General features: G+C 38.1%; 1 protein-coding gene across 2 annotated transcripts in view; it reads left to right on the plus strand.

Moving 5' to 3' along the window:
• Window positions 1-25,182, plus strand: part of eys (eyes shut homolog) — a 170,339-nt gene that overhangs the window by 117,180 nt on the left and 27,977 nt on the right. For both annotated transcript variants that reach the window (XM_067609895.1, XM_067609896.1), the window contains 2 exons: window positions 7,292-7,468; window positions 17,145-17,295. In XM_067609895.1, coding sequence (XP_067465996.1) covers window positions 7,292-7,468; window positions 17,145-17,295 — 328 coding nt within the window. The remainder of the gene's footprint in view (window positions 1-7,291; window positions 7,469-17,144; window positions 17,296-25,182) is intronic.

A 25,182-nucleotide genomic window follows, 5' to 3' on the forward strand; every position in this document is an offset into this window, starting at 1 on the left:
GTCAGTTAATATATGCTGAGCCTCTTTGGCTAATAGGTTTCACTATGAGGGAGAATAAAGTCAGAATTTTGAGTGATGTGAATTATTCAGGATATGATTAATGAAATGAAAGATCCATACGAGCAGCTTGAACCATCACCGTGTGTCCATGTTCACCTCCAATGCTCATTGAGAATGAGAACGTGACCTTGCAGCGCTTGCTCAAGCTTCAGCTAAAGCTCTCAACCCCTGTCCCCACCAGAAATATTTATTTTGTACCAACCACTGATACTAAGGAGACAGCAGTACTAGACGCACATATTAACAAGTTTTTCCTTAGCAGATTTCTTTTCAGTGTTCTTGTGATGTATGTTCCTTTTTTACTTTCCTTGCTTTGCATGATATGCTCTGACAGTGTGTAAAAAAGCATCCTGTGTTCTGCTATTGTAGTCATTTTCTGTCAGTGACGACGGCATTAACACTAGATTTGTGATTTAATTGTGTCTGCTTGATAAGGAAAGCTAAGCTGCTCACAGATGAAGGACTTTTCAGATACGTGTTATGATAGCTATGTTCATTTTCCTGCTCTACACTGTAGCTACACAATTTACTCTCCAACATGGATTTAAAAGGTCCCACTAAATAGATAGATTAAATGTGTTGCTAGCTAATTACATGTGTTAAATCAGCTATGGTTTCTATAGAGGAGGATTTAGGTACAGGCAATAATGACTGGAAAGCAAATGATCTCAAACCGACTGTTTGTTCAATGATTTGATTTTTCAATCATAGTTTAGCATTCATAACTAGGCACAGCAGGCCTGTCAAGCTTTGGATTTCTCCACATGCCAAAGCGGTGTGCATGGGGATGTAAGTAAGAGTGATACTAAGCATTTAAAGAGTTTGGAGTGTGAAGTCTTGTTTTTTTTGTCCAAAAGCATCTCAAGCTGAAGCATAGGTGGATTCCTATAGCTTGCAAGTTTTCTGGTCATTCCCCTGCACCTCTCTAAGGGTGTTCATCCCATAATGCGTAGCAGTGTGTCTGTGAAGATTCTCAGTTATCCAGGTCATGGTATTTTGCCTTCCCAAAACCAAAATACAATAGCAAAAGTGTTAGGAATGGATAAAACTATCTGCTTGTCTACTCAAACCTAAGCTGCAATTGTTAGCATGTCCAGCTGCTACCTACAGTAGTAACCAATTGTTACTTTTAAAGCTAAGGAACACATCATTCATTTCTGGATTTACAGGTTACATTTAAAAGCAAAGGTGGTATTTACTCAATTGATAATTTTCTCTATAAAATGTCAGAAAACAGTTTTAAAAAAAAGCCCTTTATAATTTCTTAAAGCCCATGATGACATCCTCAAATCTCTTTTTTCTGATCTACAGTCTAAAATTCAAGATATTTTGTTTGCTATCCTGTATGACACATAAAAGTTTCAAATCCTCACAATTGAGAAGCTGCAACCAGAAAATGTTTGGCATTTTTCCTTAAAAATGACTAAAACAATTACTGAATTATCAAAAATAGTTGCCGATTAATTTTCTAACAATTGACTAATCAATTAATCATCTGATGGTTTCAACTCTACACTGTAGGTATTTCCCCACAGTATGGAAGCAGGTACCACAATCTACCAGAGCTTTTTTTGATTTGGGGAAGTTTACACTTCAGCAATCCCAGCCAAACGTATTACACCTATATAATGTTACATTTGCCAAACATGTCTGTAATCTGTACCCTAAAAGCCTTCTCTCTTGTAGTGAAACAAATTCTTTGAAACTACGAATAAGTCTGTAAGCAAATCAGCCAAACAGGGTTATTTAGGAATGAAGATAACAGTCTGATCATTTCTCCTTACATGTACTGTACATCATGGACTAATTAGCTCTACACCACAATGCTGTGCTATTTCTAGCCATCCATGCACACTTTTTAGAAGATTGTCATTTTAAAACAAGTTAGCAGAAAACATTATCCATCAGCCAGACACAACGTTTGATGAATTCTGCCAACAGCTGTCATTTCATGTGGTGAAATGAACAGTTGCCGGCTAGAGAGGAGAAGACTGCTATTGTTTACCTCCGTCTGAAGTCAGGAACCCATTGTTTCAAGCTTTACAGGTGTAGCAACAGTAACAAAGGGGGGTGGCCCATGCATGATCCCTCATGTAAAACCCAATTACTCTGCAACTCATATCAGAGCATTGCACTACATATGCTTACAATGCTTTCACTCATGGGGTTTGAATAAGGAGCTTTGGATAACAGTGGCCACCAAATGCCATACGTGCTGCTGTACATTTTAAGCCTGGGGAATATTTCAAGCGATGGAAAGTCTTATTACCATCGTAAAGGGTTTCAATAATGGAATCTGGATTGATCTTCACCTTGGTAACCCTGATACATGATTTAAGCTGAGAGCATAATTTTGTATTTACGGTAAACATGGAAATCTGACAGAATGTCGCTTAAAGCTAATGTTAACAATCATTTACATGGCTTGAGCAGGCTGTGTGCACCTGACACCCTTATTTGACACCTCTGCCATGTGTTCCAAAACTGCTAATTTACAGGTGTTTAAGTCATCTACTGAAATGTTATTTGTCTCTCCAGGCTCTGTAACAAAAATGATGCTATTTTTATGACTTCACTCTCATTTGTTTTCCCTTGGGAGACAGGTACATCGAGGAAAGCTTACATGACAGAGATGGTGCTTTTCTAAGCCAATTATTAAAATGTCCTGGCCAACTATTAAACGGCCAGCAGAGAAAAAGGAATATGATTCATCCATTGATTCACTCATTCATTTATTTTCCCTGTTGCAGCTGTCAGCTTTAGTGTACCACAGGATATCGTCACATGTGACTGCAGCTTGAATATGTTGCCTGCATGACAATGTGTGATCTTAAGGCTATTCTCACTAATTGGAAATTAATGCAGTATGTATATATAATTAATCAGATTTATGCTTGATTTAATAATACATTCTCACGATCATGTAATTATATTTTTTACTTTTTTTCTAATCAGTTGTGGAAAAATCATGGAATTTATCCTCAGCTTTTTCCCTCCATGACCATAAAGTAATTTCCTGCTCATCCCTCAACTTCTTACACTCATAAACTTCCCTTTAAACACCGGCAGTGGCCTTTTAGATTCATTTCTGCTGAGTTTGAGGAATTTCTCCTCAAAAGCAGTTCAGTCTCTCAGGTTTAACAGAGTGCAATCTCACATGAGCACTCATCCACTGATGTGCTTTGCAACACTAGTTCTGATCGCCCACAGAAGAAGTCCAGAGGCTGTTTACAAGTTGACAAAGTCTGTGAATGTGTATTGCTGCGGCAACTTTGCTTGGTGACAACCTTGTCCTCACATCTTGTTGAATTAAGTAATAGCCACAAGAGAAGGATATAGCAAGTCACCCCTGCTCTGAGTTGTTTATAGATATGTCATCCCACCCAAGCAACTGATGACGTGGACTTGTTTGTGTCCTAGATGAAAAGCTCACATGTCATACTGTATGTATCTAAGGGAAATATTAGGATGTGCATGAGGCTCTGCTGCCTCTTCTATTATTGTTAAAGCAGATTAATGTCAGTAATACATGTTTTCAAATGAAACTGTTGATTCTTTGACATGTCTTTATATATAATGAAGCACATATCGACTACTTACTGTAGGCTATACAGATAAGAAATCATATTTAGAGATACACAGCTAATTTAATACAAAAATTAGTTGTTTTCTTCAAGAACAAGTGTCACAGTGTTTTGAATGCCAATGTTATAAAAGTGCATATTATATTTGTTTATTGAGCAGGCACGACACAGATAAATATTGTGGCAGAGGAAGAAGAAATGCAATTGATGAAATATATATTTATCAGTATATTCGGCTTCTGGCTGAAGCTCATTTGCAGCCTCCGTGTCTGGTTAGGTTTTTAAATTCAGATTGAAACAACTACATTCAAGATCAAAACAGCAGTATAGTATACAGTATATAGTATGTATATGTTTATATTTATATTTAATGTAAACATAGATGACCAGTGAATCCTACATTTTCTAGTCAGTGCAAGATTAAGACTACAACTTTACACTTTCACTCTATCAACTGTATCACTACTATGATGTGTTTTTCCAAAGTGACTGTCAGACTTATTTTTCAGTCTGTATTATACGTGCAGCCTGCACATAAGAGGCTCAACATATATGAGCTCTGAGTCTCGCTCTCTAATGTTTGGACCCGAGGCTGTACCTCTGGTAGGCTGTACCGTAATCCAGGCCACTGACTTGTGGTTTAGTGAGTGTTTGATATCAAGTAGCCAACCATAAGACAGGTTTTGTCAAGATGAAGCCAGTTCATCTGGTCATGTCAGAGTCTTAAGCTATGATAAATTGTCTCTTCAAAGACGGCACAGTAGGTCGTAGACCTTGCCAAAGACAATCTGTCAGGTATGCAAGCATTCAGTTGAAAGCTAAGTGATCACAAAAATTAGTTATGGAGTAAATGGCTGCTTAAGGTAAGGAAGTAGGCATAAAAGACGAAACCATTGAGGCAGGAAATTATTCAGACTTGGTCTGTATTGATCATGACCTCCTTCTACAGCTCATTACTTTATGTCCTTATTTCTCATATATTTGAAGCTGTGATGTAGGATGTTGGCCAGAGAGGAATAATAAAATGAAGGTTGAGAGCACAGTTTTGTCCCATCTATGTCCTTTCAACAACTAACAGCTAACCACGACATTCATCCAAATAAGACTACGCATGTTTTTTTTTAATGTTCCTTGTGTCATTTGTAAAATATTTCAGAACAATATTTAGCTTTTACCTTTTCCCTTCATCTTTGAAAGAACAGATTTCCTATAAAATATGGTAAATTTAGCAGATTTCTGTCTTCATTCATGTGTTAATTCTTGTTTCACATATACCACATCATCCCTACTACTAGTAACCCATATTCTTTTAAAACAAAATAAGGTTTATTTTTATTTGTGCATTTTAATATAATATTCAACTGAATTTAAATGAATTTGATGTGTAAGAAAAAAAGAAAATCAAATTATATATAATGAATTGGTCCTCAGTGCAGGTAATATCTTCATAAATCAGGCCCAGATAGAATCTTTCGTGTAAACATGTTCAGGAGAAATAATCAATTAATTTTAAAAAGCAAACACAAGTCTTTTTACAGTGTTGCCTCTCTATTCTTGTGTCTGACATTAATGGGACCTGATGTGGCGTTGTCAGCTTCCTGCTTTGCCAACACACTGGCTAGGTGCTGCCAGCTCTTTTTTGTGGGCATCAGTGTGTTATTGTTGTAATTGCTGGCGCCTTTAAAAATGAGCCAGCACAATCTGCCTTACTCAGAAATTGCCAACAAACATTACAGGATTGATTCATCATTTCAGCCCAAGGAAACCTTCCGAAACAAAAGAAACACAGTATTTTATTTTCTCTTTGTAATTTGAAGAATTGGCTGTCATGTCTCTCTCCACGTAATTTTCTGCACAACTCAGGACAGTCATCCACTCAAATTGGCCACAAAAAGAGCAAGAGTGGGAAAGTGGCAGAGCACACAAGCAGAGATAACATGATTATGACCATTTGAGAAATGGTACAACCAGACCAACCTTCTCTGGTGTTGGTCTGGTGATTGATCATTAAACTGGACCAAGTTAGCTTCTTACTGGCCCACAGGCCACTGAGCAGTCCTTATTGTCAAACCCTGCAATTGACCTTGCTGATATTTTCACTTATTATATAACGGCTCCTTTTCACAGCCTCGTTAAGACCATTTTCAGGATGGGTTGTTGACATGAGTGACTGATACCCAGGAATTACGTTATCCCTGCTGCTATGAATAAACCTGTTGCAAGAATATTTCTGTCCACCAGTGTCTTACTCATAGATCAAGCTGTCCACCGGTAAATTATGAAAAAGAGCAGCAGCCACATACTTATCTGCTCCATGACTATTCAATAGTAGGCAACACATTGGAGAGAAATGATCACAAAAGTGTGTATTGTTTTTCTTAATCTTGAAGCAATGCTATGTAAGGGAGTGCAAATTTGAATTTTCCAGTAAATAGTGGAAGGTATTTGTCATCAGATGCTTGTCAAGTCAATTTTATTTGTATAGCCCAGTATCACCATTTACAAATTTTCCTCAGGGGCTTTACAATCTGTACAGCAACACAACATCCTCTATCCTTAGACCTTCAATTCAAAGACAAACTCCTTGAAAAAAAATCCTTTAACAGGGAAAAATTGGAAGAAACCTCAGGAAAGGCAGCAGAGGAAGGATCGCTGGCGGATATTTCTATGTTTGTCCCAGTAGCCCGTTTCATATTGGAATAAGCTTTAACCTGATTTCAATTTGAGTCTATAAACATATACACTTAATTGTAAAATTTACATGTGTTCTAGTAACATCCTAAAGGTTACTTGAGTAAGTTCTTCCTGCATGTAAATGATTGAACATCAGCTTGTCTGTACCATCCGTACTAGCTAATCATGGAAACTCCCAACCTTGAGGCCACAACAGTACTATGCTAAATATACTGTATATGACACTTCTCACTCTTTGTGTTGCTTTTCTTTTACTCTCTATTCTGTTCTAAATGTTGTCAATCATTCCAGGTCTCCTTTAAAAATCCATTTGATCCAACATCAAAGCACCAAAAAAGTGAACACAGGACAGGATATTCCTGTCACTCTTACAATAAAAAGTCATTTTTTGAGCCCTACTCATACTGTACATCATGAGTTCTCAACTGAGAATAAACTGCAGTTTTCCTTGAGAGCTGGACTCTGAAGGCAGAATCCTCTGAGCGGAGGCCGGGGTGGCCTATTTTGAATTGACTGTCATGCACCTGAACAGCAAGCTATCCACCATACAGTGTCCTTTGTGGAAAAGCATCACTGACTTGTGGAGTTGATGACTTGAGAGGGTACCTCCTCCACCTCTCCTTAAAGTCATACCCCTTTGTCATCCGGTGGGAAATAACACACCAGCATGTAGCCCTGACAGGGCCCTGCTGACTCTGCTCACAGGCGAGCTATCAGTGCTGCAAAGGCACCGACCGGCCAATTCTTGCTGTTCTGTTTACTAATGCAAGCGCTGTAGGGCATTGCTCTAACAAGATATGTCATACCTCATTTGGTAGATATCAGTGGAATTGTATTATATCTCAAGTACAAAAGTGTAAAAATGTTTCTAAGGAATATTATGGTTCTACTCATTTTTTCACTCAATTTAAATGCATTTAATTCATATATTTGTGTTTGTTTTATATTTCTAGATACCACAGTATATATCCCATCATTCGATGGCACATCTTATTTGGAGCTGCAGCCTCTTGCATCCTTTCTCCAGTCTTCTGATGACAGCAATAATCTACCTGCTACTGTCAAGGACACCACTGTTATTCTCTATTTGACAGTGAAAACAAGGTCTACACAGGGCACCATCCTCTACAGTGAGTACAATCTCTTTTTATCACAACGGTTTTAGAGCACTTCAACACTGTGAAAGCATGTATAGATACTGCTTAGAAAAATATGTATATTCATATTTATATGCCCATTATGTTGAATGTCCTTGTGAGTGCAGAAGGTTGTTTGTTATATTCCAAAGTGCATGCCATCATCTAGTGCTTTAAATAATGTTGTTTTAGTGGCTGATATGATGCTGCTTTGCCTTGTATGAAGGATAAATGTGCATTTTGCATCTGTATTTTTGTCAGTGACCAATATGCAACAGATATACAGTAGATTTATACTGTAGTTGTTAGAATCTAACCTGGCAATATCGCTATCATGCAACTTATAACTTACTCAAACTATTCCTTCTATTCCAGTGCAGCTACAGTAGAGTTTACTCACAGAAAACAAAAATGTGATTTAAAGCATTTCTGTTGTGATGTGAGCCCCTCAAAAGAGAAGAGCCAGTCTATTCTGTGAGCTCTGGATGCTGTCTAGACATGTTTTGAATAGGGGGCATTTACTTGACTGAAAAACTTGCCCCCTTGTTATTGCTTATCACTACCATTATTGCTCTCAACCTCTTCGGTCTTTAGATCACTAATAATTCAGAAATGATTTGCCAGTCTGTGCTTTGATTATCAGCCACTGATTGCATTGAGACTTAGAAAATACGACTATGATGTCATAGAAAAGCCAGCAACAAACAAGGAAATATTAAATGAAATCTGAATGGATCTAAGTTCAATAACATACTCACAATGTTGAAGACGATTACACAAGAGACGAGTAAAGGGGAGGATTAAATCAATCGCCTGTGGTGTTTCATTTTTACGAAACACATGTATTGTTATCCATCCTTAATATTAATATTAAAAATCACTGGACTGATAAAAAGAAGTCGCTTGGGGACACTGGCACCATGACTCATCTATTGCTGTTGCAGGGAATTGTGGGACACAAAGATGTACATGTTTCCAAGGATACAGGAGAGAGGCAAGGAAGCACTAAGACTTATTTTTCTTGAAGAGAATTTGACCAGCTCTGCTCACAGCTGCCACTAAGATATATGCGGGTCATTTTATTTATTTAGACATATTCCTAACCGTAAAAAAGCTTTCAACCTCAAACAAAGTCTCCAGATGTATAAGGAGGTCATGTGATTAGAAAAGATATAGGAAAAGAGAAGCATGCGGGTCTTCGGTGAAGGACAAGAACAGATTTGCTTTTGGTGGACGGCTGTGAGCTACTGCAGTCTGTTTTGTTGTCTCACTGTTGACGATCTGAGCTATAACCTGATAGCGAACAAAAGAATCCTCATCAGAAGGCAAGAGCTGGTTGCTAGCATGGGGAGTGAGGATTGGGCTGACCCTTTACATCAACCGTGAGCTCTACATTGTACGTCTACCTCCTGCTAGCTCTTTTGTTCCCACACCTGCACACACACTCTCTTTTGTTACAGAAAGAGATTCTGATAGGTAGGCCAGACAGCCACTGAGTAGACCCTCATAACAATAGAGCATTGTTTTTGGAGAAGGAAAGGAGTCGGTAGATTGGTGGTCATTTTTTAAGGGGTTGAGACAGCTGAGCCATGAGAACTTTGTTTAATTTATGTTGGAAGTATGTATACATGCAATATATTATGTACCTGCCACCTAAAGTAAGGGGTGAAGCCAATGCCTTGAGCTTTACATTCTCTAATAGACACAAGAGAAGAGTATCAGTGGAGCCATGGATTGTGTGGTGATCACCGGTGATTGATTCTGCACCAAGCGGGCACAGACATCACAGCATTTATCTTGCTGGCATAACCTAGATTAACCCCTTATCTGTGACATCATCGACAGGTTCATGGCCTCTCATTTACATTTACAGACTTATTGCGCATTGCAGTAGACGACAGGGCTCACCCACGCTTCCTCTCCTTTGATCAAAATTCAGTGACAGACAAAAATGGCATTGAGATGTAAGCTCAAATCCAGGCTTCATAGTGTCCCTACGCAAAGTATGTGATGTTAGTATTATATCTTGTAATATATTCTTTTACAATTGATGCTAGTACCTTCTACATCTTCTTCACATACAGTAAATCATACAGTAAATGGAAAAATCTGTTAAGTATTCATTCTGGTTTCTTAAGGCCTTGTAATGGTGTAAGCCATGGTGCATGAAGATACTTAAAAGTCTTCCATTCCTTAGAGTAATAATAGCTTGACTTTTCCCTCTCTGAGCTGACATTGGACTCCCATGATGTTTCTGAGTGCCGTAGTGTTGCACCAAAGACTTAAATCTTTGTATTTAAGGAGCTATTAATTAGCTGGCCTTCAGAACCTATTAGGACTCTAAATTGGTGCTTTATTAAAGGTTGGTGCACTTGAAAGGTCAACCAGCTAAGCCTTAAATGCACGTAGACAATGGTAGTGTTTGAAGACAAATATACAGCATGTTGTCTGACACAGTGTTCACACATTTCCAATTAACACATTTCCAATTAGATGTTTTTCAATAAATTGAAAAATAGCAGCAGTTTTCCATTCACATATAATTGTGTCCTGTGTGTGTGTTTGCACTAGCCAATTAATCATTTGGTGTTGAATTGAGTGGTTTGAGTTTTGGAAAGTTTAGGAGACATTATTTAGAAAACATTTGAAACAGTCCAATGATAGGTTTGAGAACAGAGCAGCAAGATAATTGCAAAGCAATTTAGAATGCTACCCCATACTTGAATTAATGCTTGTTTTTTGGGTTGTCTTTTTAGAAAACAGCACATTGCATGAACAAAAAGAACACAGCTGTAGGGAACTAAGGTGTATATATTTCAGTCATGTTTTTTTTTTTTTTTTTCCCTGGAAGCTTTTCAATACTTGATTGAGGATATTTTTAAAATTGGCAAAAGCCACACACTTTATACAAAAGACTTGCATTCATAAACATGGTAAACACACCAAAGAAATTGCGCTCAAACAATACAATAATTAAAAAATGTTCTCTCAGTATTCTGATTAGTATTTCCCTCTTTGTGCAGTGAACACTATGAATAGCAAAGGACAGAGAACGAGTTTGCATTTCAAACATTATCAATACATTTCTGTATTAAAATGTGTTTTTAAAATGATTTTTTAGATTTTTTTTAAATAAGAAATAATAAAAACAGAACCTGTGGGATATATGCACATGGAATTTTTATTTCGGATATGAAAAGATGGAAATATATATATATAACTCACCAGGGACAGATGAAGAACATCTCAGTGGAGCTAGGTAGGTAGAGGAGGATCACATCGGAAGAATGCCTCAAGTCATCAGATGTGATGTGTGTCAAGTGAATTAGATTGTGCTTGATGTCAAGCTAGCAAAATCGTTTCACCTCCACCCCATCATTTTAGTTGCCTCGTATATCCACTGCCACCAGTTATCTGGCCGCGTTGATCTTAAGTCACTGCTTGTCCAAGTCTTCACAGATTTACTCTGTAGATTAGTTTGAAAAATAATGACTGCTGTGACAACACAATGCCATCATTTCCTCACTCCTAACCAGCTTTCACCACTCTCAAGATCAGATGTGAACACTGCAGTAAAAGACAAAACGTAATCATCATTTTAAGTTAATTAGTTGTGTTTAATAAGTGTCTATTCAGTTCTTTATTCTTAGTCATATTTACAATATTTCACTGCTGCAGCACTTAGAAGCCAGAAAGCAGACTGTGAGTCTTGTCATGAAGAGAGATGAATGTTCAGAAAGCAGAGGGCACAGTGCCTTTTATCTAGTAATGTTTCCTGGCTCATAGTGCACCATCTTTTTTTTCACATCAGAGGATAGGAACTGAAAAGAAAACTCCAGAGATCAAACAGACAAAGTTAATCAGAAGAGAACCAAAAGACATGCATTGAGATGCGGAGAATCTCTTCACCAGACCTGCTCCTTATTCTCCGCTCCCCTTTTTACACCTCTCCCCGAAGCAAACACGCGAGTCTCCCCCTGGACTTCAATTGTCAGCTCGAGAAGAGAAATGCAAGGAGGTGGGGTGAGGGAGAGAGAAAGATAAAGAGAGAGAGAGCTAGAGAGAGAACAGGTGACAGGCACTGACAAAAGGACGAACGCTCTGTTAGGCTCGGTGCAGAGTAACAGGGCCATAGGGACAATAGGGAACAATATCCTTACAGAGGAAAAATAGAAAAATAAAAGATGGGGCAACATTAACATCTATAGTAAACAATATTTGTCAGTGAATGAGTAATGGTGCTAAGCGAAAACAACTGCTTTGAGTGGAGACAAAGGCTCATTGTTGCAGAAGGAAGTTGCGTCTGTATAGTCTCTTTGCCGCTGTGAAAATTAGAGTCTCCACTGAATCTGTATTGTGGCAATAATGATTATGTGACAAGAATAATTATGTTTTTACTTGTAATTTAGCCACACAGACATGCTTTTGTGATTATATCAGTTATTTATTTTCATTTTTTTGCTTTTTTATGAATTTAAGATAATTTCTGAATATCAAATGTACAGAAAATGTATTTTAAAAAGCAAAACAAATACCAGCCATTGGCTTTTTTTCTCATTAGTTAAAGAATTTTGTGCAGTGAAGTTCAACATTTCTGTCAATTTGTGATATGAGGTGCAATAATTGAAAAAACCTGTTGACCATTTCAGTCTCTCCCACTGCCGCTCCATTCCTACCAGTGTCACCAACAGCAAGATGCTGCTTGCTTGACAGTCATAATCCTTCTTCACTGAAAATAAGCATCAAATGAAAGCACTGCATCTTTGCTTGTTTGTTACCTCGAGTTACATTTCAAGTTTTGCCTTCTTAAAGCCCCAAGAAATTTAAGCACTGCTAGAAAGAGTCCCTAGCAAGCTGTAATATTTATATTTATATATATATACCTATATTTATTTATAACACAACACTCGATGTATATTTCCATTACATTTTCAAGTTTTCCTCAAAAAGCTCCCATCATATCTAAAAAAAACTATTTTATCAAAACATAATTGTTTGAGACAGGGAACTCAAGGTTGTGATATACAGCATTGTTTCTTTGAATTAGTAGATGTCCTGGTTTTCATGCCGCACACGAAAGATTTAATGGCAAGAGAAAAACATGAGAAATTTTCAGTAACTCTTGCTTTTACCAATGCAAGCTTCAAAAAAGATGACAAATTGCCAGAAACATGCAAAAGAGTAATTACGTCTGTAACTAAGAGGGTAAACATTGAGATATCAAAGGAGAAATACGTGAAATAAACCTCAATTCAATTCAGTTCAAAGGGGCTTTACTGGCATGAAAGTTTTGAGGACAATGCTGCCAAAACATCAAAATACAATTTGTCCAAATATTTGGACAGTACAAAATAACAATAATTTGAACATTTATACATTAAGATTGATATATATTAATTATATATATGCAGGGTATGCATGTATATGTGTGTGTGTATGTGTGTAGGTCATTCACTGTCCATCAGGTTGTGATATATATTGGGCAGCAAGATATGTTTCGTCTCCCTCTCCTAGGAGTATTTTTCATTAAGCTCATTTCATTAAGGTCATTTTGAGAGGTCATTAAGCTCTTTGAAATGTGAAATTACAGAGTTGAACTTGTTAAAGTAAATGTTCTTTATTTCATTGAATGTTTTACATTGTAGGAGGAAGTGCATCTCTGGCTCAGCCTCACCTGTCAAACAGTGACCACATATTCTGTTTTTCTTTTGGTTGCCATGATTTTTTGTGTCGTCCTTTTTCGATTGCCAGTTTGTGGTCACTGAGCCTGCATTTGGTTAGGATCTGTCCCTGTTTTCCATCTCTGACAGTAGATAGATATTCTGCCAATTCATAATCTCTTTTTAGGGCCAGATAGCCGTCTAATCTACTTTGGCTTTTAGTTTCTTCTCTCCAGTGTTCCAAATAGTTTTTTTTTTACATCGCGTTATAATTTGGTTTACTCTGATTGGTGTTTGGAAAGCAGTGTTGGTGTGAGACTGGTCAAAGTGTGTCTGAGACGTTGAAGTTAGTCTCAGCACCAAATTGACATAGGGGACTCTTCTGGGCTGAGCTCTTGGGTTTGGAGGGCTTTGGAATGGAGGGTGTCTAAGGAACTTGATTTAAGGTGATTAAAAAAAATTGAGCACTCTCTTTTGAACGTTAATTATCAGTGGGTGTCTGCCTAATTCTGCTCTACAGGCATTTGTTGGTGTGTCTGTTGTGACACTTGTAGTTGATATAGGATTGTAAACAATATAGTATGCTTTGTAAAACAGCAAAGAACATTCAAAGTGTACATATACATGCAGACATGTATACATAATACGTTAATAAGTGATATTCAAAACCAACAAATAAAAACAATGATGATGAACACAAGGAAAATTGTTGCGTAGGAGCTCTGTTAGTTTCTGAATGCTTGGAAAAACCCAGGGAATTGTACCAGATAACCTTACAGTCCTGTCCAGTCCCTCATAATGACAAGCATGATTTACTGTCGAGCAAGGTCATGCAAGGTTTTGCAGACAAAAAGTTACGTTTTATAATGAGTTCTAAAATGAACAGGAAGTCAGTGCAGAGATCTTAAGACTGGTGAGATGTGATCAAGTTTTCTCTTTCTTGTTAAAACAGCACGCAGTCTTTTTAGGTATCTAGCTGTTGCAATTAGAGATTTTTCTGCGTCTGTATGTGACAAGAAGCCTCTGACTCTGGCATGTGAGATCAACATTAACAATAACACCCAGGTTTCTTGCCTTTGTGGCACTTGAAGAGAATGAGAGGTTGTTGTTCAGTTGCAAGAAACTGTTGGACAAAAGATTTGAGACAGAAATACACTACGTGCAACTAAGTGTCACCAGGATAATTATAATAACGAATGTGTCTGTGCAGACATACAGCCCACTGGCAGCATGTGCCAGCGAAATAGCGGAGAACACACACAGGCATGCAATTTTTATTTTTTTTTCTTCAAGTAGGATGCAAATTAAATCAGTGCTCTCAGGCAATTAAAAATGTTTATAATATTTTATATTACTTATTTTTATTTTAGCCTAATGAATAACACATTGGCTGCCTAAGTTGTCTCCAGTCTTGCTACTTTGTCAGTGAGTAGGAGTCCTTCTGCAGAACAAGGATAAGGAAACAGTGGATTATCTGAACAAGATATTCCTCCTGTGGTCCATTCGGCAACAGCGGTTAATAATATGGCACTGTTAAGTGCACCCCTGTCGAGCCTTATGACAAGGAAGACCTCCAAGTCGGCTTAGAAAATGCATTATCAGAGTGCAGCATATTAAGCTAAGCATAGCCTCCCTGCGACAAAGAGATGGGGATTTTCTGGATGGCCTTCTTACCCTGGAGGAATTGTTCAGAGCTTTCATATCAGTTGCCATGCAGCCATGAAACAACAAGCTTAGCTTTTGCACCATTTCCTCTAGTGTCCAAGTCCTCCACCCATGCCATTACTTCATGACAACTGGCACAGATATTATAGACATAGGACCGTCTCTGCAGCCCACACACCTTTTGCCTGTCCTAGCCCGGCAAATTATACCAGCCTGCCCCTTTTCTGACGATACCCTTGCTCAATTGTTATCATTGTCATTGTGAAATCCAAGTGGTCAACCCTGCTTGTGTCGCTTCTACTCAGCAGCACCCTGTGGATTCTAAGCCTCCTGTCACTCTCTCTGCAATTCAGCTGAAATGTGCCTTGTTGGAATCACTGAAACATTTTAGGTCTCTCTAAGTGGACAGTATTCCTGCTCTGTCCTCTGCCCTGCTACATGTCTTCCCTAACTATGGCACAAGAGTGGCAGGCTATCTCTCTATCTCTGTCTCCCTCAAAGAGCTACATTCTTATGTTGCTTACCCAATGCTCATCTTCTTAGACAGCAGTGCAGGACTGGTGTGCGCTTTCTTTCCGCCACCTTCTTGTAGACCCTGCTCGCCTGTGTGGGAGGATTAATGCTGCTGCTGTCTGTTGCTCCCCCACTGTGCTGTCTCACTGGCAAGAGATTTTGTGAAAGTCCAATAGAAACTCCTATTGTGGTATAATATACTGAAGGCTGGAAAGTGGCAAAACTGATGATGGTCTCAAAACCTGCATTATCAGTAAACAGGAACTGTTTCTGGGCTTAACCATCAGGCCATGGTCATACTCTTGTTTCACAACCAAATGAGCTCAGAGAAAAGTGAGACCTAATGCACCCACTTTCATGTGGAGAAGCTGTTTTCCCAGAGACCCTGCTCAGCCCTAGAATGGACAAGGCGGGAATGAGATGCAAGTCTTTGCCAACATTCCTTTTGCCACACTCATTTTTTAAAGAGGAAACAAATTAAACTCTTTGGACTTTTAGCAGGCTGTGATTGGACCTGCAACATCACAAACAGGACTTGGTGACCACCTTCTTGGTAGCCATGTGGGATCAGAGGAGGACAATTTCTTGCTTGTCACTTGCATAGATGACTCAGCTTGTATTGGTGCAGTCTTAGTAAGTTGTACTGTGAAGCATTATCACAGGTGGACAGTTCTTTGTTTGATGCCCAGACTGGGAAAGCCTTTTGAAGCTTTGACTCAAGGATTATTTGATACCAAGATACATCATTTTTGTTTAAAAGGCCAATTGGATGGGTTTCATTTACACTTTCTTACACACAGAGTCTTGTATTTTAATATGAAAGTGTATGCAAGAGTCATCTCTTGTCACACAGGGTTTCAGTTGAGAAAGATTTTTAAACAAATCTTTTCTCTTGTGTATTCTGAAACATTTTCTCTACAAAGTTTAAGGTGGAAGTATCAGGTAGAAAGGTCTTCTGTCTCTCAGTAAGAAGTGATAGCAGGGCCCCTAACCCTTTCAAAGGAGCTGTTAAAGCCCTTTGGGTGGATTTATCTGGTTTCTGTTATCCTGCTACGTTTACCTCAGCTAAGAGTGACTGACTTGGGTGCCATTTGGTCCATCCAAGCTGAATGCTTTAAGAGAAAGTTACAGTAGTATTACATGCAGACAAAACCTGTAAATAGATCAGGTCTGGGACAGTACAATTACATTTCTTCTTAGAAGGAGCAAATATTGCACTGTTTGCACCATGTGTGTTTATTGGCATATTATGTGGAGCACACGGCAATGCCAGCTACAGTAGGTTCTTGGTAAACTCCTGTCTAAAGAAAAGCATACCCGTCGGCTGTGGAGTGGATTTGTTGACAGGCAGGCATCCTCCCTGTGGTTTTCGTATGCAGGGTGTTGATCATATGTATGGCCTTGTGATCATATGTATGGCCATTTATTAGGTTCTTCTAGAACCTTGTCTAGGTTCTAGAAGAGTTCTACTTGCTTACATTGGTAGAGTATGCCACCTCTGTTTGCTGCTTGGCAGGAAAGATGGATTGGGATTTACAGATCATCATGAAGAGTCATCCATATGTTTGAGTATGTTGAAGGCATAAGCAGTTCTTTCTCTCCATCCACCACCCTGACAATAATTACCTACCACTACTGTGTGTTCATGTCAAACCAACCATGTCTCCATCATCTTCTTGTAGACACATTTTTATTTCAGTTTTAAACCTCACACATGCAGCAGGGACTCAATTTCTGTATTCAGTTCAGAGTAAAGCCTGAAGTAATGCCAAATGTTACATAATGTATTGAATACAGAAAAAGAGACTAACCACATTTCCTTACCTTTTCAGCCCAGGAACAGCACCATGGGGATAACTTCCTTCATGTGTTCCTTCAAGATGGAAGCCCCGTTGCTAAACTCGGCTGTGGTGGCAGTCATGTTTTGAATGCAGCTGCAGGCCAGAACATCAACAATAACAGATGGATGCCAATCACAATCCGGTACGATATGCATCTCCTATTTCCCTCTCTGTTTTCTAACATTTTAATGCCGAAGTCATATTGTTAATCACCTTTGAACAGATTTCATTTATTCGCTGTTTTTAAAGGTAGAAACTAATAGTCTTCATGAATCAGAATGTGTTTTGGACAGATTTAAACACTAGATTGATTAACGTTTTAAACTCCTCCTGTCTCCTTAATTTGTCAGATTTGAAGGGTTGATCTTTGCATCACAACAATCCAATATCACAAAGCCATGAAACTAAATGTTGAAAAACATGAAAGTCTATGTTAAAAAGACCTTGAAAGAAAGAACAAAACCGAATCAATTTCACTCGTCGAATTTTTATACTATTGTCAATATAAAATGACAAAATTGCTATTTAATTCCCACTTTTTCAAAGCAAAGCAAAAGAGGAGAAAGTAATCGAGAAATTAAGAATCTACAGACTACAAACACAATTCATGTTTTTAATTTTTCATGTTTACTTATTTTATAGTGCTAAATTTATAGTGCTCCCTATTTAATGATGTTCAATGGGATTCTGACTAGGTAGCCAGCATGCCATCGTCCCTTTGATGAAACCCTGTGAAAGCTTGTCTGTCCAGTAGCTGTCCACATCAGTGTTGATCAGAGAATTGATTTTACAGTAATACAGAATTGCAATGAAAGCTCACTCCATCAGAAAAATCCCAACCTTCGTGCCCTGGATCTCTGTGCTCAGCTCAGCAACAGTGCAATCCCTGTCATGTGTCAAAATGTCGAAGTCACATAAACAAAGACAACTGCTGTCCAGTGTACTGGCAGTCTTGGTTTTGGCATGAACAGTGCTAGCAGCCAACTGCTTCCACTACAAAAATTATTAACAGAGATTGCAATCACATATTCATTTTTTCTGAAATGTTTTTTAATAAATCGTAACCAGAAACAATGAGAGACAATTTATTCATTGTATTCCATCATGTGAATCTCATGATGCATGAATAAATAGTATTACTTTCTGCATTATTTAAGTTAGCACAAGTAAACAGGTATATTATTAATAGCAAAAACTGTATAGCTTACTGTATGTCAGACTGCATGTTACATTTTTCATCAAGCTCTACTACAGTGTGTATTGTTTTTCACCCTGCAAAAAGGGACAAAACATTCACTCTGCTGAGTAAATTGGCCATTTCAGCAAATGGCTGTTGACCGTTTTCCTGTAAATGACTGAGACTTAATCATGACTACATACAGTAGACAAACCACTAGACAAGCACTGTCTTATACAGTATTTATTTAGAAATTGGTCCAATGTGGTACACAACACACATTTACTTCTAAATACAATCTTATTTAAATCAAAATAAAAATCTCTCACTCATGATGAAAGGCCTTGTAGAGCAAGTCAAGCTCAGTGACCTGTCAGTGAGCTCATGACACTGCATATCTGGCCAAATTATGAAAGTTATTTCTCTCTATGAATGTTGATTCTTGTATAAAATTCTGACTTTACTAAGAATAATTTCACATCAATCTGATCAAAGCTCACTAACTAAATTAAAAGTTGCACAATTCCTTTCCGCACATTACAGCTTTATATTTAATGCATAATACGGTACAAAAAGAATGCACATCATAGTACAACACATAAAATGAAATGCTTTTATGTTGAGGAACAGGGAAATGGTATACATGACCTGCATACATGACGTGCATGCAGTTGCAATAGCTGGAGTACATGGTAGAGCTAGCTTAGTTAAATAACAATCTAATAATATAAAACCAATTACTTCAGTCCTAAGCATCTGGTAATAGATTTAGTACCAAATGCTGAACCTGATCCACATGCATTTTCACTACTTTCTTGTCTCATCCAAATAGGTCTGATCACAGTGCTTCACCATGCATAGCTGATCTTCTGTCTCCGTAGTGCACACGCAGGCGTACAGCTCAGGCACTGTGGGGCAGAGTGAGCCAGTGGGAGAAATGAGAGAGGGCCTGCTGCTGAGCTCTGCCTCTATTTATTCTTGATCGGTTCAGCAATTTTATTCATATGCAAATGAGAGCATGACATCATCTAGTGATGTCTGAGCAGTGAATATCTACTTTCCTTGGATGATAGTTGGCAACACTGAATGAATCTGCTTGAACTTGCTGTTGTCAGCATATCTGTGGTGCAGGGCAGTGGTTGTATTTAACTATAAATAATCCAAGGTCCAATGACCAAACAGGGAAGATCCAAATTGCCTGATGTCGCTGTAACACAGGCTCATCTCCCTCTTTTTTTTTTTTTCAATATGCTTTCCTATTGTATCGTTCACCCACCATCTTATTTTTAACCCACCTATCTTATTGTCATCTCAAGCACTGTTCTGCTGACACACAGAACATCAGAAAAAGAAAACATTTGCCTTTTGCTTTCTTATGAATAGGGTTACACAGCTTGTTCATGTAATACACATAGCTGGCTGCCTTTTGCAGTGATGCAACATTGATGAAATTAAAAGATGGTATGACACCTCTGCTCAATATACAGTAATGTACTGTGGGAAAAAAAGACTTTCTTTGATGTTTATCCACTCTGGGCTGTTATGCGCTGCAGTTTTTATGATGACATAATTGCTGCCACAAGTAGTTGGAAGGATGAGTGCAAAACAACGCATTAAACAATGTGGAGGGTTTATTTAAATGACATTAAAAGACCTCGAGTGGGTGGTCTATATAGCTGTTGCTGCTGCTTAGATATTGTTCACTTCAATATCAACACAACTTAGGTGATATATCTTAATATACTGAAAATATATATGTACATTCCAAAAAATCAGCATTAAACCCTGTGAAGGATTTTTTCTGACCTACCCCTGTTTGCAATTCTCTTGGATCCACAGAGTACCACTGTTCAACAGTCTTACACCATTCCATCATGCTAATCATCCCCACAAAAGGGATGAAAGAGATTGTGAATATTTAATCAAGAATTTAGTAGCCTGTTCTGACATTAAACTTTATTGAATGAATCACATTTTCCTTTTGTAGAGCCGCTTTTGTAGAGCAAGATTGCACTAAAAGGATCAGAACAATCCAAATAGGCTGCTAAATACACGAAACATAGTGTAAGTAGACCTTTCTTTAAAAATGGGCTTGCATTTAATTTACTTTATAATCTGTTTGAAACTGCAGACTGTGTAGAAACACAAAGTTTGGTGTGATGTATATTTATATATTTGATGTATATTTATTTCAGTTGCTATGCAGATTTTTTGGATGTAATGGTGTTACGGTGCATTATGTCTCCCAGTGAAAGAATGCATAATGGACAGGCAGATTGATAGTAGATGTGAAATATACACAATATTAACATAACATAGCAAAGTTGAAGAATATTTTCTGTCTCTGGAAATATTTAATTGTAATATTTTTAACTCTTAACACAAATGGGCACCAATAGAAACTTTAAAAGCTGGCAAGACAAAAATCCACTAACAAAATGCCCTGTGCTGCCTTAAAATTTCACAACGGGGAGTGTGCAGGGGGGAAGCTGTGTCATTTTTCATTTGGGGAGGACATGTTTGTTGTTGGCTAGGTTTTTGATGTTGGTAAGTTTTCCTTCAGGGATTTTTGGGGCAGTACTGCTACGATTAAAGTTTGAGAGTGGCAGACTCCAAATGTTCCCCTGGTCATTTGTGAGCAGCTGTGCGCACATTATTGGTTGAATCGTGTTCTGTGGAGCATTCACTATTGGAGTAATTTTCATTCACACACAGTCAAAGATCAACGAGGATGACACGTAGTTTTCTGAGGCATCACATTTCTTTTCTTGTCACTTGTGAACTCAAAGTCCCTGGCAGATATGATTATTCAAATTTATGCCACTTTTGTGGGTGCTTTTTTCTCTCCAGTCAAAGAAATTGTGTCTAACTCTCAAGTATGGTTCTGACTTACTGGGAATATTCTTTTCTTTATGACAGACTGAGGATTTTGTGTTTAGCATCTCATAGGTTTTGATGTTCATGTTGATGTTTTTATAGACCATCATGTTATTTGGGTTCAAAATGCACTAAATAATCCATTTCTGTAGGAGCTGTGCATGATAACCTTGCCATCACATCTGCAATTTTCCCACAATTTTTCTGAATTTCTTTGTTGGATGCTGTGGAAATGTCAATGTAAAGCTTGATCACAGAAAAAAAGGACCCAAAATACCTTGCCAGTATGTTTGGCACAGGTGATGCGTCAGAGTGTTGTTGTATATATTTTTATAATTCAGACTTGAATTGCTTTTTGCCAAATGGATGTCTGTTGAAAGTACTTCCATTCCATCAAAAAAGCCTTTGTAGCAGAACTCTAGTCCTACAGAAATGCAAACATCATCAAACAAAACAATATAGAGTACATCATAACGAGATATTTATCTCATGTTTATTTATTTTTTTATTTTATTTGATTATTAATTTCCTAGTTACTTGAAAACATTAAATTCAGTTAGCAAACATTATTGTCCAGAGTGAGTTACACATACAACAGGAGCAATGTGGGGTTCAGTGTCTGGCTCAAGGATGCTTCAACATATGGACAGCAGGAGCCAAACCATCCACTGTACAAATAATGGCCCGAACACTTTATTCACCAAATTAGCTAAAGTCACCCCACATCTTTGATAATTCCATTATTATGTACAAATAAGCTAAAATGTGTACTGTGTTTTCTTGTAAACAGCTGTTTACATTCAGTGTTACTCACCAAAATGCATTGTGGGTATCATTAAGGCCCAACAAACATGATGAATGCATTTAACATTTCCAAAGCTGTTTTTAAAAATATTTTAAAGCATTTTTTACGTCAATGTTTGCTAGCTTGCAGTCTTCTTCTCCCTTACTTTTTTTGACGGATAATCACATTTCTGTATGAGTCACTGCTGCCAACTGTTGATCAACAAACAAAATAATTGTAAAATCATTGCTCAAAAACTCAACCGGGTGCCTTTAAGTTGACATTCATAGTTAAAAAAATTCCAGCCATCGCTAATTTTTAGTCAGTCCTGCCATTTCATTCCTACAGTCAAATCTGTATTCTTATAAGGTTTGTAACCAATATTTTCCTGTTAGTTACATCATTGAGTCAGCCAGTCTCCCCTGCTTAAAGTCTCATCCAGATCTCCTGAAGCAATGTGTTCTAGCTTTAAAAGCTAAACTCTACACATAACACAGAATAGCACATCTAAAACAAACTGCTAGTGGTGTGGGTGACTTTTCACAACTATATAATTCTTGTACAACACAAAATGAAAAAAAAAGAACTTTCAGTGAAAAGGGCAAAAGTAGTGAAAATGCCATTATATGCATTGCATGTGAAATGCTATTAGTTATTTTATGATGCTTTTAAAATCTATATTTAATACCAACCGTTGAATATTGTTTTGATATAAAAATGCACATGTGGGTGTGAAATTGTTGCCTAGCAACAGCTGTTGTAAAAGCAAGAAAACAGACAAGTGCTGTGAGGCGAGACGCTGAGAAGAATTTCATTGTAGCAAATTTCAGAATGGCTGAAGGGGTCTGAGTGCTTTCACTTTCTGTCACAGAAAATTAAGAAACTCCGAATTCAAGTTCTGTCCACGCCTGAAACACCTCGCTGTTCCCCTCTGTCAACTTGCCCACCAACATGCTCACTTAATGAAGCACTGACACGACTGTTTAGTGTTCATTCTTTCACTTTGCATTTTAGCACACACATGGGTACCCAGTGCGTGAAGGGTTTTAGGTAACTCAAACATAAAGTAATCACTGCTGTAATTAGTGTTTATCTGAATACCGGGCAAAGTATTCCCTTTGCAATTTTGAAAAGAACTTAGTAAACAGCAATTGATTACATTTTCTGAACTACACCAACAGTGGACAGAACCCATCCTTAGCACTTTCCCACTGGGTTTCAATCGCTGGAAGATTGATTTGGGAAAACCATTTATTTTGGGGAAGTGTCATGTCTCATGTGCAACTGGGTGAGAAGTGAGGTCTTCATATTGAGCATTTTGTTCTTAAATCCTCATGCTCTTGACACAATGCCAAATCCAAGGCAGTGTATGTGTTTCAATCACACTGTATTCGGCACTGTATTACTCCCATAAAACATTCATTGAAGAAGCAAGCAGCTGCCCTGCCTGCTCACTTGGAATTTCTTTTGTGAAGCCCCACAATGCCAAGAGCCTTGCTGTGTGCTGTCTAATTGTATTGCCGGAGATATAGGCTAATGATAGAGCACAGGCTACCCAAATTAATTGAGGCTTGCCAGTCACAGCACAAATTATGCAGCAAATGCTGCAGTGCTGCGTGTGAGAAAGTCACTGCACCAGAGCCAGAGCAGGCATTACAGTCAATGTAGGTGTAGATTATGTTCTGATACGGGGTTTGTTGCACCAACAGATCCTTCCTGACATATTGTGCAGTAGGTGCTCTGGTGTGATATGACATTTTATACTGTAGTAATACATGATAATTAAGCATATGGGAGTTTATTTTCTCTCTTTTCAGTCATTTCTGATGTATTAATCTATTAATCTGTTATGCTAAAAAGAATATCAAAGTAACAGGTGGCACCAGTCTTCCTTATCTATGCAATATGTGTGACCCATTTACATTCTGCACTCAATATCTGCTCGCAGGTATAAAACACTGCAGAGCATATAGTCCCTAGTTGCAGAACTAATAGACTCTTGACTCTAAATCACTAAATGACTCCCAAATTATAAATTCACCACATAACATGCTCTACATTATCATTAGCTTTTTGTACTGTAAGATTCTGAAATATGATTAGAATAATAAGCCATTTTAAAAAAAAAAAATTACATCTCGCCTATCATCTGGTGAAAACTGTTGCAAGAGCAACAGCCCAGTGCATGATGTTTTACTGCCATCTGTTGCCAATACTTTCAGATGTTTTATGCAATAGTAATATTTTAATGATGACCCCTCCCCCATCCCCCACCCCACCTCCACCACCACCACCACCACCCCCCTTCCCCTTTATTAATTTTCTGCTGGGTATCATGAAGGAGGCACGTTCAAGTAGGATTGTAAAGACAAACACCTACCATCAGGTATAACAAATACCGTTGTGTAAAGGTGCTGTGCTGAAAATATTTGCAAGGTCCCTTAACATTGTCGGTAATATTTCAGTGGTGATCCTCAGGAAAGTTGTAGTCATGCAGTTGCACTGAATTAGTCACACAGCAGACAGTCTAAATGAGGATGTTAGGGATGACAAATCACTTATGATTAGAGCATTAGCCAGATGAAGAAATGCATAAATGATGATTGAGTACGTAAAAGTCATCGCAGCCATATTGTGGTTTTGTGTATTTGGAGAAAAAATGAAATATTCATACATTTTTTGTTTGTTTACCTCAAGTTGAGAATTTGCTGTTGTTGGTCCTTTGAGACCCAGCACTGAATGGTGCACTGGGAGCCCAATAAGAAATTACACACAGCAGTGTTTCATCTCTGTATCAGACAAATCCCGACCTCTTTCTCTTCTAATTCACTCACATGTTTGTTTGTGTTATAGAATCCATTGTGGTTATTTTCTGTCTGTATGTCTGTGTGTGTGGTGGCGATGACGATGTGGGCCTGCGGGGCATATTCCTAGCTATCTAGCTACTAGACTAAGTAAAGAAGTCATAGTCATCTTCATAAATAGTCATCTTTGCCTTAGAGCAAGACCAATGTAAATTAGCCTGGTGGAGCATTCGCTATGCTCACGAGAGCTCATCAAGTAACATCATCCTGTTTGCTTAGTGAGCATGCTCTTCGTGTCTCACAGCGCCAGTCTTTGCAGCATTAGCAGACCAAATAAAAACCTACTGTAGTAAGCACCAAAATGTGGTCCAACTGCCCTCGGCAAGA

The sequence above is a fragment of the Thunnus thynnus genome, chromosome 14 (genome assembly GCF_963924715.1).
Source record: "Thunnus thynnus chromosome 14, fThuThy2.1, whole genome shotgun sequence".
Lineage (NCBI taxonomy): Eukaryota > Metazoa > Chordata > Actinopteri > Scombriformes > Scombridae > Thunnus > Thunnus thynnus.